This window comes from Calliopsis andreniformis, chromosome 4, assembly GCF_051401765.1.
Source record: "Calliopsis andreniformis isolate RMS-2024a chromosome 4, iyCalAndr_principal, whole genome shotgun sequence".
Lineage (NCBI taxonomy): Eukaryota > Metazoa > Arthropoda > Insecta > Hymenoptera > Andrenidae > Calliopsis > Calliopsis andreniformis.
The window spans coordinates 13,310,788-13,329,214 of record NC_135065.1 but is presented as its reverse complement, the minus strand read 5'-3'; the positions used below and the strand labels follow the sequence as shown (position 1 = coordinate 13,329,214).

Sequence of the window (18,427 nt, the reverse complement as noted above, 5' to 3'; positions counted from 1 at the left end):
GATTCGCCTCGCCTGTCGACCTGGCCGCAATATCCACTCGATTTGGGAAATATAGCGTGATCGATCGGTAGATGAGTCTACCAGTGCTGGATATCCTGTAGAGGGGGTGAAAAGGGTGGAAAGAGGGTGTAATAAGTCTGTGGATATGAGATAGAATATTTTGTTATTTAGATTCTATGACTAGCTTTGTTGAATTCGTTTTATCAGTCCTAAAGAGAGCTTAGTGGACCACGAATCGTTTCTTAATTGTTTTCCAACAGCCTCGCAATATTGCTTCGATTTCCAGGCAGCCCCACAGTGGGATGCTCATACTCCACCATTAAGGTATCTCGTGCCTAATCGCGTCCCTCGAACAGTAAACTTCGGCCTTCCTCCGCTAATCTCTGAAATTTCCTAACGTCCTCGGAAATTAGTCATAATACGTTCTCAGAAGTCTCTATGTGACTTCGAAACGAGGCAGACACATTCGTAACACAGTATCTATCTTAAAAGATAATTTCTAACGTGAATTTTTCCGACACAAAAGTATGAATTATGCTGTTTTGCGTTAGAACGACAGAATGGCCAGGGCATTTAAGATTAGAGCTTCCCGTGTGCTTCACCTGGAAAATTCTTTTACAAGTGTCTCGTGGGGTAGCAAAGAATAGGATAGGGGGATGCTCGGTTCGAATAGCGGAGAGGTAAAATGCACCACCGCAATAAAAGGGATTAACAAGTTTCTGACCAACGAGCCTAGCTCGAGAACAAGTCACTGAAAAGGTTTCTTTAATCCGCAATCGCGTTATTAGGCCGCCCATAAACGGGGCCCCATTTGACAGCGAAAGTACAGCTACTGGGGGTGTCCCATAGACGATCCCCCCGATGGCTAATGATGTCGACGAGAGGATCCTTGACGCCTTCGACCAGTCGCGACGTCTCGGCGCGCTTCTGCCCCTTTGTCAACCCAGCAACCACTATTATGGAACAATTGCGTTTCCTCGTGCTTCGCCGACTTTTGTCTTCGCGCTGGCAAATACTTAAGCCTGACCTGCTAATTGCTAGGAATATCGATGCTGGAGCCTGGATTAAGGTGAACAGTGCTGTCGCGAGTGGACTATCTTTCAAAAGAAAATTTCAATATGCTATCATTTGTGAAATTATGAAAGTATATTTAGGGTCTGTATAAAATGCCATTGAAAATTGCAATTTATGGAAACTTGTTAATTAAAGACTTGGCGGAAGAAGAGCAGAATTGCAACATGCATCAGAAACATACAAGACCAAAGGTCCATAGAGAGGAACTAAAAAAAATGTATTTTCTAAGCCCTCATCTTCGCAGGTAGGAAAGGAGACGGTTAAAAGTCAACGACTACCGCTGTTTTCCTCATCTAATGTGACTTCCGACAGGTCCAGGCGCGAGATGAAATAATGACGAGGGTTAACAATCGCACCCCTTTCCTGCAGGTCACGATGGACCATCTGGACATCGCGGTCAATCTCCCGACCCTTCCTCTTCGAACTTTTATTTCTCCGGGACTTCTCTATACGAAGGAAATCGCTCGTAGCGTCTCAGGTATCCGAGATTAGCATACGGACACTCTGGACACCCCCAGGAGAACGTTATACAGGGTAGTTTGCACGGCCGTTTCCTCGGTTGGTCCTAATGTCTGTCTCGGGGACAATACCTGAGGAGTCAACTGTTGTCCTGCATTATTTTATTGGGTCTGAAGACGCGGCTGTTTGACCAACAGACTTCGTGGAGATTATGCGCTTTTTGCTGGGTGCAGGTATGCGCGATCTTCGCCCCTATTGTCGCTGGAAGGGGTTACTTAGAAGGGGGTGGCCGAGTCGCTAACGATTACCTCGACAAACGCAACGGACCTTCGCGCTTCGCGCCAGTAAGTCTTTCGTTAGTTAATAAACACATTCATAACAATTTTCACATTACCATAGTACACTTATTAGACAATTCTGGGCGATTTTGAAAATATTGACACGTAAAAATTTAGAAATCTACAACCCTTTTGCTCTATTTGTTCATATTTCCCACAATTTCATTTTCAATAACAATCAAGGAAAAGTGATTCCAGTGAAGTAAAATTATTCCATTGATACAGTAGCTGGCCAAAAGGCAGTACCCCTCGTAAATACATTATCTAGGGAGAAGCAATCTTGTGGGGCCATTCGAGCAATCGAATGACGAAGATTTCAAGGTGCTATAGATCACAGGTACACGATTTTCGATGAAAGGGATCGCATCACAGCGGCGAAGGAACAATAAAAGCCAAGCGAATGCCGCCCTCGATGAATAGAAAGGGATCAATCAGTAATTTCGGTAATGATGTCCCATGGTTGTTTATGGGGATCCCCGTAACATCTGACAGATTGTAAATTCCAGTGGACAATTATTATTGCACTGAAATGGTTAAACGATACCCGTGCTCGAAGATCTGTGGAATTACCATTGCACGCAATCTGCGATTATTAGTGGTATAATATTCTCAGTATGGGTAAAGGATTATCATTTGGTCTATGGCAGAAATATTTTCGGGCGATATGGGAAATCCTCATCATTAGAATAATTAGTAACTCATTTCACCTGTTAACTGTAACCTCTAAGATAGAAATTTTACTATTAACGTCAGCATCGTCACAAGGAAATATCGTAGTCTTTTTTTCAGCAAATTCGCAGAGAAATTTTCAAAGTACGGTGAATTTTCGCGAAAGGTTTTATCGCAGTCGCAAATGGCGCGTTTCAAGAAAGCATCGTTCCGTTGTTTTCTGCCATTCTGACAGTTAGCTGACGCAAGTGCGAGCATACATTATCTAACGAAACTTTAATGCTCGGTCATCCATCCAATGACGGTGACCTTGCACCTTATCGACGGAAAACTATCGACGACAATTTTCACGACTCGTTCTACGCAGACTCCTTCAAGCAAGGTTTTTCTTTTTAATCTACATACTTGTGGAAGTAGATATAAATGACGTAGTTCTCTTTTCAAGGGAAAAGGGATTCTAAAAATTGTTTTGGATACTTCCACCTTGCGAAAAATAATTTTTATCTACTTCATTTAATGGGAATGAAGTGGCGCTCCCTGAAAGTTATTCCGTGTATTCTAAATGGAAGTTTAATTAATGCCAGATAGTGCAAATGAATGGCCGTTGTGAGCGAAGGTGAAGCGCAAAATGTCAAAAACCATAAATCCTGAGCTACAATTACTAAGAATTAAATGTTCTACTATCTCTTCCTGTATCGTCAGCTTGCTAAGCAGAACAGCGAAATTCAGAATTGAAGTCTTTCTACAGCCATTTGGCACCGCAGAAACGTATCCACCATCCCCTCTAAATTTCCCTCAGCCCCTCGCATCGTAATTTGATTCAAGAAATTATACATTTTCCCTGAAAACTGTCGAAAAGCAACCCTCATCGCGCCACCGTTTAGGCAACTCCCGTTGCACCTCTCGATACCGCACGATGCACCGTTTTCCCGATGCGCGGATGCGCTCGATCGAAAGAGGGAAGCGCAGCGGGTCCGGAGGCTCGCGCGCGAGGGCTGAGTCGTGGGTGGCGGCGTGACGCACACACTTACCCACCTACATACACGCCTCGGTGGCAGACGATATAGCGGCGGTTGGCATAGGTACAGATACGCGTCGTTTGGCGGGGGTTAGACGAAGCGTCGAGAAAGAGCAGGCCGAGGAGAGCGGAGGGGGTAGGGATCGACAGACAGGAGCCAGAGAGAAGGACCAGAGAAGCGGGGAGCCGGCAAACGAGGGAGAAAGACGCAAGAGCAGGAGGCAGCTCGAGGAAGACGCTGCTCTAGGCAGAAGGGGTGAGGGGAGAGGGGAGGGAGAGAGAGAGAGAGAGAGAGAGAGAGAGAGAGAGAGAGAGAGAGAAGGAGAGAAAAAAGGCGCAGAAGCTGGAGGGCAGGGGGAGGAACTGGGGGACAGAAGGACGAGAGGGTACGCTTCTCTGGCGTGGAGAACACGTAGCCGCGTGGGAGAAGCTTGGCAAGGGGAGGGGATGACCGCAAGAGTCAGGAGAGAAAAGGAGGATAAACGAAGCAGAGTATATACGCGGTGAAGAGAGACGGAGCGCTAGAGGAGCATCGTGGACGCTGCTCGTTGGGGAGGAGACAGAGGGGCGGGCGGAGGAGAGACCGAGGGGTGAGGAGCCAGAAGACGAGCGTGAAGGGTAGCCAGCGGTGGGGAGGGCTCCAGCCGGTCGAATGAGAGAGAGAGGGGCCAGGTAGGAGAAGGGATGATGAGGCTCGTCGGCGCAGGCTGAGAGAAATTGTCAGAAGCACCGTGTCACTACTCCGTGGCGAGTCGGCTCGTCGTCGTCACCTGTGTGTGCTCTCCCATCGTGGACCTGCCCCCCACTGCCCCTGCGATCCGCGAGTGTGCAAGTACTCTATCACTCTCTCTCTCTTCTCTCGCGCGAGTGGTAGTTTGAAAATCGACCACCACGAGACGGTCCTTTACTCGTCCGTCGTCCTTCGCCGTGTAACCACGCGTCTGCCAGTGGATGGTGCACGTCGTGTCCAGTGTTCGAAGATAGAGGGAGAGAGAGATCGACGTGGTGCTCGAGGAAGTGGTGTGTTGCCCTATCGAGGGACAATAGAATTCGGAAGCTGACTGATCTCGAGTGCTGTGCCAAGGATTCTTCGGGATCTGGGAACGTTGAAGATTTTAGATCTTGACGTTTGGAAGATTCGACCTCCCCTTGGACCCTGGTTCCTCTTGCTCTCTAGGCTCCTAAGGACCTCTACCCCATGGCGGAGGATCGTGTAAAGTGCAACGTACGCCGTTTGTTTGGATGTTAAGTGACCGACCTTGGTGCTCCATGAGTCGACGACGCTGACGACAGAGAAGCATGGATTACTCGACGAAAGGTACGTCCGTGACATCGAATGAGGATTCGCGATTCGGCGATTCGGCGATTCGGCGATTCGGCGATTTTAGACGCAACGACGAGGCCAGTCGTGTCGCTCCGCTGGCCTCGGTTCCTCCGCTCTCAGCGCTCTGCTCTCGCGAGATATCGACGTCTCGTTACTTGTTACAGTTTCCCGTGCCTCCGTTCGCGCCTGTTTTTCATTCATTTCCGCTGAATGTCGGCTGAAGGAGAACAAGGCGGCTGCGATCCCTGCGAAAAAAGCCATCTTCTCCCACCTACTTGTTTCGATCCCGCTCTAACGAGGCGTCTATTGTTTTTGGATCGCTGGCGATCCAGCGGCCTGGGAATATTTAGAACTCGCTTGCAAACCAATTTCGGCGGCTAATGAGTCGGATACACAAAGAACTGGAGATATTATCGTCTCGCTGTTATCTCGAGCGTCGATGAGTATCGGGGTTTCCATTAATTCGTGCCCGGATTTTCTGAAATTTCTGTGTCAATGTTACTGTGCGACTGTGCACTACTTACAATTTAGATTCCCGATTTCTTTCAGTCATTCAGTCATAGTTCATCTAAGAAAGGATTTAGATACCGAGAAATTGTTAAATATAGAGTCCCTTGAGATTAGAGATTCCTCAATTTTTTTTCCTGTGTCAATAGCTTTTTTTCAGTTTTCGAGAAATACTAAATTCTATCAACTCCACCAGCTCCACCCATCTAAAAAATCTCTCGATCTTCAGCCATCTATTACACGTTTATCTTACTGGAGTAAGCCCTCTTTATCTATCCCCAAAGTCGGTGGTCAAATTTTCCCACTGGTTCTCGGTAAATCGCGGTGGTCTGACGCAAAGGCGAAATGTTTCACGAGTCGAGACGCCGCGGATCGAAAGCTTACGAGATAACGAGATTACGCGGATCGCCGGTGACGCAATCGAGGTATCCTACCCAGAGCCAGTTTCCAGGAAGTTCGTATCGATTTTTTCGGCGTGCCCGCTCGATAGCCGCGATTCGCGAACAGGAGAATGAAGTTGAGCATCTCGTCACGATCGTGCCTGATGGACGCTTACGTGTCTCTCGGAGGCTCTAATCTATCGACCATCGAGAGAAACCGAGACTTGTCTAAGTCCACGTAGATAAGGACCTTCTGTGTTGCCCCTTATCTGCTTTGGAAACGAAGTTTCACGTGAAAGGACGATCTTTGGTGATTGGAACGAGCTCTGGCCTCTGTAGAAATATTTTTTACTTTCTAATAGAAATAGTTTGGCGTGGTATGCCTTTTTGCAATGATTTTTGGAGTATTTTCAGAGAGAAGATTAACTATGTAATTGAGTCTTCAGGAATATTGTATTTATTCTAAATTTAATGTACAGGAATGAGAAACTACTGGCATGTATTATCAAGTTTGAATTTTTTGGGGGGATCCTTTTTTGGAACCATCAGTAGTTATATACAATTATACTTTTGGTATTGATGGTTCTGTCGAAAGTGATTCTACTTTGGTAAGATATATAGCTATAGTTCTCGGATTTTATTTTGTCAGAGTGGCACGAGTTTATGGCTCGTTTTTCGGTACACTAATGCAGATTCAGAAAGGTAATAGCCGAGAAAATCCCATTTTCACGGGGGAACAATGGGGTTTCAGAGGCCTGTGAAAGCTGAATCAGGGCGTGGCGTGCAAAGTCAACCGCTCCCATTTTCTCACCCCTCGAGTCGATCTCTCCCTCTCGACGAAACAGTCCAATTAACGTTCGCCCTCGTTAACGACCGGATGAACTCTTTCGAATCATTCTTCCGGTACTCAAGTCTCCAAAAATTATCTTCTTTCCCTTAAAAAAATAATATTGCAATCTTGTTTCATCCCTGATTCAGCTCTCAAATAGGAAAATCGCTTTTCCTAAGCTCCAGAGCAATTAATTTCATTTATTTTCTGCAACCACTCTTTTGCTCAACCCCCTCTTTCATATGACTTCGCCCCTTCCTCTAGACCTCATCTATTTTCATAGTCCCTCGAATGTGTGAGCCAGCTCAATTTGCACAGTTGACACGGCGAGGCTCGTAACGATCTAACCACGATTTACACACCTGTGTCGGAGTCGATCTATACGCAGGGCGTAGATATGACGCCCGTGTCTCTAGGTACATGCGGAAACACTCGGTTGGGCCACGTATACGAAGATTCTTTTCAGTGACATCTTTTTGCCGAGGGGTTATACACGGATTCCTCAGCCAATCGCAGGGAGAGACCCGATGCTCCGAACTGTCGACACGTAGCTCCTTCGAGAAGGCGAGGATCGATCATCCGCGAATCTGTTAAATTTATAAAGCCAACTGGGAGAGGTGTTTCATTCCCATGGTCTTTCAGTGACACAGTACTTATATTATAATTTCTCTAACTATGAATATCGCTTTCTTACTTTCCTCGATCGTGGTTCATTTAGAAATCTCTGGAATTTCAAATTTAGTTCTTCGTAACTTATAGACACTTTCTCAGAAGCTCCAGATTTTATTTACTTTTAATTAGTCGAGGCTATATTGAATCGGCTCAAATTCTCAAACACTTGTTGATGATATTCGAAATTATCTCAAAATTATTTCGCCAGCTATATCAAAGATAAGGCGAAATTCTCGTATGGAAATGTTGTGTCGTAATTACAAATTCGTTATGGTTTCCCTCTAGAGCCTGAGAAAGGATTTTCCTCGCTTTGATTCGCCACGAAAGTTGCGTTTCTGTTTCCATCGCGTCGATCATCTGATTCCCAAGAAAATTCTGAGAACGTGAGAAACCACTTACACCTACGCCCGATGTTCGTTCGTTTTCGTGGTGGGACACAGGCGTAAATAAATTTCGACCGAGTTTACTGAGACACGGAGGAATGCCTTTTTTCATTTTCATCGGAGACGGTCGATCCAGCTCGTGGCTCGAACTCTCTGTTTGCTCTTGATCTAGAAGGACGTTTCTTGTGTTTACACGCGGGCCAGATCAGCGTTTTCGGAGAAAGCGCTGTCGATCATGGTCCCGTTGCGAGATAATAGCGTGTTTCGAAATCACTTCGACCCGACGTTGCCATAGTGCGATTGTGCAGGCTTCAGAATTGCCTGACGATTCAGTCATTTAGTGGGAATCGTAGGAAAATGGGTTTGAGGATTTAAAGATCATTTATAGATCATCTGAAATTTTGATAGTAATGATACTCAGATTTTAAATATTGGAATTTTTCGTCTTAAAAATAAGCTTCAATTCATAGTACTGAGTATAGCAGTAATTATATCGATCAATCAATCTTGGAGATCATAGAGCTACATGTTCAGCCTGACGATTTTTAGGTGTTTATCACTTCTAGCAGTGAGATTAAATCCCAAAGTTAGGCAACAGAATCTCACGTCAGGTCAAAGTATAAGAATTTTAATTCTCCCAGAGATATCGATCTCCTCTTTATCAGATGAATCCTCCAATAGAAGACTACTATAAAAGAAAGATTGCGCAGAATTACTATCGGCTTTCGATTTCTTTGACCTGTTTTCTCGTATTCGAGGTGTAGCAGAACATTGATTAACCGAGTCATAATTATCTTTGATCTTTCCTATCTAGATTCTCGAATGTTCAGAATATTAGTGATAAGGAGTACAGCAGGTCCACAACGGAAATGATTCAGTAACAGTCTACAAAAAAAAAGATTCTCCATTAAAAAGGGCGTTCCCATAGAAAATCCAATCTTAACTCGGGGTTCAAAGGTAAAACTCTCTGATTCACATTCTCTAGTTCTCCATCGCGAGAACCTTCCTCTGCTCCATCTTCCTTTATCTCCCCTCCACGATCTCTCTCTCCCACGGCGGAAATAGACGAAAAAAAGGAGCGTGTGTGTCACCCTCGGAAGAGAGGGTGTCTGGCGGTCGGGCGAGGGTGTCACGGGTGGGTAAGTCCAAGGTTGTCAGGGCTACGACTCTCGAAACACACTAACCGACCGCCATCTTTGCTTCTCTCCTGCGTGCTGCGTGGGTGTATCCGAGCGTGGAGAGAGCGGGGATGAAGAGGGGGTGGGTGGGCTGCGATGGCGGCGCGGGGAGATGAGGAGAGAGTACGGTTGGGTCGGGACGAACGAGAGGAGAGATGGAGAAAAGAGACCCAGACGCTGCTGGTCGAACAGTGATCGTCCAGGGAATAGGGGGGCAGCAGGAGGGAGAGAGAAAGAGAGGAGGCCGGTGGGGGAAGCAGGATAAGGGAAGAGGAAGAAAGAAGGAACTGAGAAATTTGGATATTGGGCATTTGAAGAAAATTAAGAATAGATAATGATATAGTAAATGACGAAAATTATGGAGCAGAAATAGAGGGTGCAGAGGAGTTGAACACCCCTTTTCTTCTTCCTCTAGCTTTCGTCACAAGTGTCATTCATCGACAAATAAATTAGCATTACCAAATGTGTCACCCACTGACGTGTTTCATGAAAGCCAGTATCAATAAAATTTCGAAAATTATATTTCAGCTTCAAACTTAGTCTTAAACTCATTAATAGACGTTTCAGTGTATAAGAGCACAGTAGATGTGGGATGAAGGAAAAACGGAAACAGTCTCTGGAGGGGAACCTGTGGGTAGAGGTGCGCGGGGGAAAGGTAGGGTGTGAGGGAGTAGGGGAAGTCAGCCGCGCGGAGGGGAGGGAAACGAGATAAAAGCTCCGACAGATGAGAGGCGGCCAATGGCGAGTATCTCCCCCACCAGGGATTCAGCGCAGCATCCTATGATTCGTAGGAGTCTCGGGTTGGCGGAAGTGCGCATGTACGCCCTCGATGGACTGACACTGCTCCCTTTTCCACGGCCCTCTGCGATCACGCGACCCTCTCTTTCTCTCTCCTTGGGGGTGCATTGCAGATATAGGGCGTGGCAGTTTCGGCCCTTCGTGTTCGAGAACCCTTCGGCCTCGATGGTTGCTCTGCCATGAATTCTGAGAAACCTCCACAGAAGTTTCAGCCCCTAATTTTTCATTTAATTGGTACCTTGCTGTTTGCTTCTCTTTAAATTAGCAGAGGGGTAAATTGCGAGAACCTCGTCGTCGATTCTATCGAATGTGACAAGTGACGTATTGTCAGCGTTTCTTCGAATCGTGCTGAATCGATAGCAGACGTTCACTCGAGGAAAACATTGTCGTTTTATCGAGGACTGATGAGGAGGCAAAGAATGGCAGCTCTTCCCAGAATTGCGTTAATCAATCTAGAAGAAGTTATCTGTTTCCTTTCGAGTGGAGGTAGTCGAACGTCCATTGTTTCGAGATGCCTCGAAGTATGGCGTTTCGATCTCGGTTCATTGCACAGTGGAAAGCGCCGAGTATCGATACTATAGGAGTTGAGCGACGAGGAAAATTAGAGAAATCGCGTTTTCGTGGTTCACGGAGTCCTGTAACGATTGGTCTCCGCCTAACGATCGGTGATCGTTAGAAATGGAAAGCAGCTGGATTTCCACCTGTCATGACGGGAGAATCTGTTCCGAATTTCACCGGTTGCCCTGTCTCTCCTATTCTTAATTTCACAATCCATATTCTGGAGACCGATTTTAGAGATTCTGGCTGTCTCAAAATTCTTCAGTTAAGGGAATGGGATTTCCCTTACTCAAAATAGTTTGAGCAGTGGCTCAAAATAATTTGAGCACTTCTACTAAACGTTCTTTAAGTTGTTCGCTTAGAAAAACTTGAGCAGCAGCTCAAACTACTTTGAACCATGGCTCAAGCTACCTTGTACAGTGACTCAAAATGTCTTAAATTTTCCACTGCCTTAATTAAAAATTCCAACACGTCGATCCCATTTCGTGACTCGATATCATCAAAAAAACTGTCTCGTTGAGGTCATTCTCCAGGCATAACTCATTCGTATCGAATGATATTCCCACACTTAAGCGCAAATGCTCGCGCTAAACGCGAACGCAAACCGCAAGCTAAGTTCGGGTTAAGCGGGCGAAAACCCGTTTCGTCCGCGTGATTTACGCGCATGAATAATGTCACCTGCTTGCGCGCAGGTACGATCGTCGAGGCAGGTACGCTGGAACCCGTTTCTTTCACGCCTCTTCGACAATAGCGATTTTAAAGATTCAGCTTGGCCTGGAAAAATGTCAACTGTTTCATACGTCGCATAAACAGAAAGCAAACGTAGGTACTACAGACTTTGACGCAATATTTCTTCGTTATAGACTCACTGAGGAGTTTATAGTGCAGGATAGATTTCCAAAATTACATTCTTAATAATTTGAAGGTATAATGAACACAGTTACGAGTCTATGACGAAGAAATGTTGCACAGTTTATATTAAAGAAGAAGGAATCAAACGACGAAGTAGTCAGAGATGCTCGACAGCGCTCGTGACAATGATCTTAAGATCAGCCAACCGTGGAACGCTGATAACGAGATGTTTTGTCTGCTTCCTGCTACAAGACGATAATACGGCTCGACTTCGCGGCCATTATTAACAGTTTATCTGAGTTCTCGATGAGAAGAGCGTTCCTCGAGATAAAGTCGAAGGCGGGAGATCACGTATGCTTGTGTCACTTCGATTTTTGTCTTTTCTCCAGATGTACTCTGCGTAATTTATCTTAGATTGCTTATAAAATCTACTTGCAAAAGGACAATGAGAGCGAATATCGAGTTCTGTAAATGTTTTCTTTCCAAACGACACAGTTTCCTTTTATCTTGGTATCGTTCACGGAAGTGTGTGCTCCAGAGTCGCCTCCAGGATCCTTGGGGCGACTTCCAGAGGCCTGGTAAATAAGGATGATTGCGGTTTAAAACGTCGCGAGGCCTCTGATAAGTGTCATTGTCCCAGCTTTACGCTGTTCTTTGCGGTCTATCAGCTTCCGGAATCCACGTCGGATTTCTCTGTGATACGGGCGCGATAGCATCGAGCGGGCGACGCCGCTTCGGGCAATTAAAAAAATTTACAAACAATACCCTGTTCATTGGATCAGATAGATCGCTTTCGATGGGAAATTGACGAATCACTACGAATCGCTTTTCTTCCATGAGATCAAATTCTTCAATTAAGGTCCTTAGAAACTGAAACTCATAGTGGCCGAAAAATATATAAGTTATTTAGAACAGGCGTCAGAAATGTTAAAAAATGATTTTCCATGTCGAAATAAGATGAAATTACGTTTAAGACTTCATTTCCCGGTTTCTAATTGTTAAAGACAAGTGAAATGTGTCTGACCCGCGGGGTTATTCTACTGCTGGCGTGTCGTAGCCAGGCGCAGCCTTCTAAGTAGAATAATTCTTCATGTCAGACACATTTTATGGCCATACCACTTAGTCTATTAAGCTTCTCAGTTCTCTATACTCAATTTTTATTTCTTTTCCTGTTTCAGTTACTGTGAAGAGTGGCCCTGACCAGGGACACGACAACGAAGCGCAAGCAGATGCTGCATCGCCACCATCAAGTGTAAGTTACATTATCTCTTGAAATTCTGTTTTAAAACAATTTACCTGTATTTTAAAAACATTGTCTCTTCTTCTAACACTTGGAGTTCCTCTCTAGAATTATTAAAAATTCTATACTAAACTTTAATTTAACATTTTAATGAATTTTTACTGTCATCAAGAATAATACTGAAAGATCCTCCATCAAATTATACGAAAACTAAAAATTTTGGCGTTATAATTGATTTTCCATCACTTGATTCGTCTCTATATCTTCTGGCTTCTGACGTGCACGATCCCCTCTAAAGAAAAGCAAACTAAATATTTCGCCTGCTCCAGGTTGAACTGCCCGAGAGCGCGCACCCTTGTCCCGCGTGTCCCACAGTGTTGCCCAGCTCGAGGGAGCTGACGAACCACCTGCGTGGCCACAACTCGCCCCGCAGCGGGACCGACTGCAGCGGCGAGGACGACTACTGCTGCGGGGTATGCAACAAGGTGCTCAGCTCCGCGAGCTCTCTGGACAGGCACGTGTTAGTGCACTCCGGCGAGCGTCCCTTCAAGTGCAAGTACTGCGAGATGGCCTTCACCACGAATGGAAACATGAACAGGCACCTGAGAACAGCACATCGATCCACCTCGCCGCACAGTTGCACCGACTCCGAGGGCAGCTCAGACTCCGAGAAGCCTCCATCCAAGAGGCGTCACATCGAGGAGTACAACAACAACGAAATAGCAAAGAGGAACTCGCCAGACTTCATCGACAGACAGGATAAATCACCCAGTCTGAAGAGAAAGTGCTCTGACTTCATGAGCGACAACGAGGGCCAGAAGAGGCACAAGATTCTGTTAAATAGCTCGAGGACAGAGATGAAAACTCGACCAGATGACAGTCAAAATGTGTACAATTGTCCTGTCTGTGGGAGACAGGACTTTGCTACTAGCGCCCTACTGGAGGCTCATCTGGAGCGCAGCCACCCTGAGTTCCCTGCCAAGTGTGACGCCTGCAATCTCTCCTTCAAGAACCACAGAGTTCTGAATCTCCATCGATTCATGATCCACTTCGCGGAGCACTCCATTGGGAACACCGCGAGGAACCTCAGGAACTCTGTCGTAGGCTTCAACGATCTCACCTTCGTAGACTTCTCGTCTGATAAATTCCCAGCCATCGCCAGGGCTGTCTGCGAGCAGTCGCTGCACCGTCCAGCCTCTGGGGAAGTGGCGAAGTTCCAGTGCTCCAAGTGTCTGCGAGCCTTCCCTTGCAGGTCCGCTTTAGACGCTCACGAAACGGACTGTGGCACTACTAACTCTCAGACGAGAGTGTCTGATGACAGTCAATCGAGAAGAGACGACTTCTTCGCTGGTTTGGATTTGCAGAACAAGGCTGCGTTAACTGAGGCCAAGGAGGGGAAAGACCTCGCTGATATACAGAGTATTATATCAGTCACTTCTGGACCCATTTTGCAGAACTTCCCTCGGTCAGATGCTAGCACGCCTGAGAATAATATCAAATTTAATCCCAGTGTGAGTTCCTCTGGGTCTTCTGGCACACTGTCTTCGGAATACCATGAAGAGGAAGCCCAGGATGCCTTTGCAGCCGAGTTCAGGAAGATGAAGCTGAAGGGGGAGTTTCCCTGTAGGCTCTGCACCGCGATTTTTCCTAATTTGAGAGCCTTGAAGGGTCACAACAGGGCGCACATGGGCGTTGGTCCAGGCATGCCTTATCCCTGCAACATGTGCCCTTACACTAGCACTGATAAGGCTACCCTGGTGAGGCACCTGAGGTCCCATAATGGAGACAGGCCCTACGAGTGCTCTCTCTGTAATTATGCATTCACTACCAAGGCCAACTGCGAACGCCACGTGAGGAACCGACATGGGAAGCTCACTAGAGAGGACATCAAGAGTGTTCTGATTTATCATCCCAATGAGGACTCGACGAACGATAGTGTGGAGAGGGGTTCGCCTAGAGTGATAAAGGACGACGTGAGGAAGAGCCTAGTGTATTCCAGTGATCGCGAGGATCTTCAGCATCAGACCCAGCTGCACTATCCATCAGTGCCTATGGAAGGTCGAGGTGAAATTAGGATAATAGAGGAGGCGAAGCTGCACAACTCGGCGATGGCGATGCACAACCATTACGAAAAGAGCGAGGCGTTCTCGAGGCCTGGTCAAGCAATGGAGCTGATGCAGCGGAGTGCAGAGGAGAAGGCTGCGCATGAGGCCAAGGTCGAGGAAGACCTGGAGTCGAGGTCGTCGGAGGGCAGCGTGTCTCTAGTCAGTGATACCAAATCAGAATCGCACCAAAGAATACAAGCTAGTCCGATGAACCTGAAGAAGGGGCTGGGTGTCTCTGAGAACGTCGGCGAGGATGGCCCTCTGGACCTCTCCATGGACGTTCTGGATCTCAGCAAGAAGTCGAAGGAGAAAGAAGACAGTGACTACAATTCACAAGACCAATTTGGCAAGAACCAGAAAGATCTCTACAATGCCACGAGTCAACTGTTGCTGACCGAGGCTCTGCTGAAAGCTGGTCAAGGTAGCTCTCAGCCGACCTCGCTAGAGGCTCTCTACGCTAACGCCCATTTGCTATATCGGAACTTTGGCACCTTCTCCGCGGGCGTGGGAGCAGGGATCTTACCTCCCTACATGTTCAACCCCCACGTCTTCGGGCAGGATTTTACCATGAAGGATAGACTGCAGAAGGAGTTGGTAAGAGGACTCCAGTTAACTAGTGGAGGCACTCTGGTGGAACCGACCATCGCAGCCGCTGGATTCTCGTCCTTCGCTCAAGGGAGAGACTTGAACTCTCAGTCCAGCGAGCAGAACGAATATGCCAAGCTGATTTCGTCGAAGATAGCTGGCAAAGCCTTGTCCAGCCGAGAGAAGCCAGAGAATCATATCCCCTCGTCGAACTCTGTGAAAATGGTGATCAAGAATGGAGTTCTGATGCCTAAACAGAAGCAGAGACGGTATAGGACTGAGAGGCCCTTCACTTGTGAGCACTGCTCAGCGAGATTTACCCTGAGGAGCAACATGGAGAGACATATCAAGCAGCAGCATCCTCAGCACTGGAGCCAGAGACCCAGGGGAGGACACTCGACCAGAGGAAGGCCTCCTTCCAGCCATCCTACCTTGTTACAGAATCTTGGCCAGTCCCAGGTGACACAGTCTTATCAGAATATTCTACCCAAAGTGGAGCACTCGAGCTCTGAGTACTCGAAGCACCCCATCTCGGACCAGGTGAAGTATGCTATTCTGGCGCAGCAGTTGAAGGCTAACAAGGTCGAGGACAACGACTCTGAAGAGGAGCTCGTGATCGACGAGGATCCACAGGATAAAGACACCCAGGAATCTCAGGATCAGAAGGAGAAGAATACAAGTTTGCTCAGAGGACAATTGGAGGGCTCAGATTCGGCCAAGGAAGCTGTGGTGAAGGAGGAGACTGAAGAGAACACCAAGGACGCGCCAGAGTCGATGAACGCTGAGTCGACGAGCAATGAGGATGCTGCTGAAGGGACGAAGAGTCTGGATGCAGAGAAAACTATGGATAACGATGATAGCTGTGACAGTATGGATAAACGAGCCGTGAAGAGTGAGCCTGAAGAGAAGTCTGAGAAGATGGAGGATGCAGCGACAGACCTGGCCAGCGTTTCAGAGCTCCTCGACAATGCTTCCCAGCAGTACCAACAATTTCAGCCACAGTATCTGAGCGATGAAGAAGGTTTGGTAGCGTCTAACAGCGACTGTAATAATTCTGGCAGCGACGAGAAGTCAGACTCTGTGAACTCGTTGAACTCTGTCAGCACCTCGTCCAAGAAGAAGAAGAAAAAGAAGAAGAAGAAGAAGAAGAAATCTGCGTACTCCATGGCACCCAACCGAGTCATCTGTCCTTACTGCGAAAGACCATTCCCCTGGACGTCATCCCTCCGAAGACACATCCTGACCCACACGGGTCAGAAGCCTTATCAGTGTGTCCACTGTTCTCTTCTTTTCACCACCAAGTCCAACTGCGATCGCCATCTCCTGAGGAAGCACAAGGCAAACCCAAACAAAATACGCAGAGTGCGAAACTCTTCGTCCCCAGACTCCCAGGCGGTCCTCAGTAACAATAACTCCTTCTCCATGAGAAACGTACCCGAGAGGCCTTATAAATGTAATCAGTGTCCTAGCTCGACGTTCTCCACTCTGGGCAACCTGAAGAAACACCGTTCCACGAAGCACGCTCGCAAGGTTAAGTCCAGGTCAGATACTCCGTCCAGCGAGCCTCAGAACAGTCCTCAGGAGTGCCAGAAACAGAACGAGCAGAGTGATTATGATAGCCAGTCGTCTAGCGTATCAGAGGGCTTAGACACTTCGTCTATGACTGGAGTTCCTAAATCGAATTCCAACACGTCGACCTCGACTACTGACACTCCTAGATCTAGAAGACCCTCGCCGAGGTCCTCGCCTGGACCCAGTGATGTACCCTTCAAGTGCCACTTGTGCGACTGCGGGTTCGCAGAGCGACAGGAGTGCTTGGAGCACATCAAGATGAATCATAAAAGGTCCTACGAGATGCTGGTAGCAAAAGGTGCGCTGGACATGGACATAGACGCTGCAGAGGATCAACAACAGCCTCCGCCACCAACCCACCCCAGCGATGGGGAAGAGAAGAGAGGACGTTTTCCAGACTATAGCAACAGAAAGGTAAGTGTTTGATATAGACATTGAGGACACTTCCTACAGGGAAGGTGACTAGAACTACTTGTTCATAGATCACTGAGAGACCCAGCACCAACTAAAAGAGCACCCTCGACATTTCCAGGTGGTCTGTGCTTTCTGCATGAGGAGATTCTGGTCAGCTGAAGACCTGCGTCGACACATGAGGACGCACACTGGCGAGAGGCCCTTCTCCTGCGACATCTGCTGCAGGAGATTCACCCTGAAGCACAGCATGCTGCGGCACAGGAAGAAACACGAGTCCATCGACTCGACCATGTACGTGGGCACTAGCGGGGACGAGGAGAACTCGCCCACGCAGCCGCCCACGATCACGCCTCGAAGCCAGCAGCAACCACCTGTCCTGGTGGCGGCCAACTCTGGTAATCCCAGGATCCAGGACAGAATCTCCTTGCCCACCGTCGCTCCTGTGGCCACGGGGGACGCTGCGCCGAGTGGATTGATGAGATTCAACCCTTACGAGAAGCTAACGACCCTCACTGGCAAGCTGGCGAGTATTCCTCAGAACGCGAACCCAGATGCCACCGAGAGCGCGGATAATGACTTGATTTCGAATCTTCTGGGGATCAGAGACAAGAGCTTTATCGATCGGGTGCTACAGGCGTCGGCTGACGACGCTGCTAAATTGCTGGGAGTGAAACGCAACCATGAGTGAGGCTGCTCTGGGGTCCTTGGATTTTTCACGATCGTGCCTTAAGTACCTTCCCTCTTTGCAAAAGCCAGACGACTGATGGAATAATCTTCGTGGAGATAATTGGGTTTTTTAGATATATTAGTGATCAATTGGGTGGATCTTGCGTTAATTCTTTCGCTCTACAGAATTTTAGAACTTTGAGCACTTCCTCTGTGCCTATAGTTATTATAATAACTCTGTCAATACCAGAAACTTGTAAGAACACATTTTATCGTCACTGAACATCCATTCAACTAGCTCTAGACTAAAAGTGTCATCTAGTCGAGAAGCTTCAGTTCTGAGAGAAAAGGATCGCATCATTTACCTTAATTTCTCTTGTGTACTATAATTCAGAACATACTATAATTTTCCCTGTTCAGTATTACTGCAATCTACTTCTTTTCTCTCAGGAAAAGGCAAGACTTGATGATACTCTTAAACAAATCCAAGTGCAACGGTGTCAGTAACGATAAAAAACGTTTCATTCTGTCACGAAGATCTCGCTTGAATAGCAAAAGAGGGAGGAATATAATAATGTAATATCGATTTCGGGGGCGCAGCACCACTTTTCCTTTTGCGACTTAACTATATAGGGTCAGTGATCACAGGACCACTGTGTGTACGTTCTTTCTCTATGAGTAATGCGCCTAGATGTCGGTTCTTTTCCTGCGACAGTGTGTAACTCGCGTGTATCTCTGTTATATCGTGTACATATATAATATCCACGCACGTGTGACTCGCACACGTCTTCGGTGTGTGTAGGGAC

The 18,427-nt window shown here is 47.1% G+C and overlaps 1 protein-coding gene across 1 annotated transcript; it reads left to right on the top strand.

Moving 5' to 3' along the window:
• Nucleotides 1-4,857: 4,857 nt before the first annotated feature.
• Nucleotides 4,858-17,780, top strand: LOC143178596 (uncharacterized). The gene is made up of 4 exons (XM_076377343.1): nucleotides 4,858-4,876; nucleotides 12,218-12,291; nucleotides 12,609-16,955; nucleotides 17,074-17,780. Exons 1-4 carry the CDS (start codon nucleotides 4,858-4,860, stop codon nucleotides 17,641-17,643), a joined length of 5,010 nt encoding a protein of 1,669 aa, XP_076233458.1. The 3' UTR covers nucleotides 17,644-17,780.
• The last annotated feature ends 647 nt before the right edge of the window (nucleotides 17,781-18,427 follow it).

Excerpts from the sequence above, each read along its gene's own strand:
- LOC143178596 (XM_076377343.1), top strand. Across the intron at positions 12,292-12,608 it reads CTGCATCGCCACCATCAAGT|GTTGAACTGCCCGAGAGCGC; the intron begins GTAAGTTACATT and ends CGCCTGCTCCAG. Across the intron at positions 16,956-17,073 it reads CAGACTATAGCAACAGAAAG|GTGGTCTGTGCTTTCTGCAT; the intron begins GTAAGTGTTTGA and ends CGACATTTCCAG.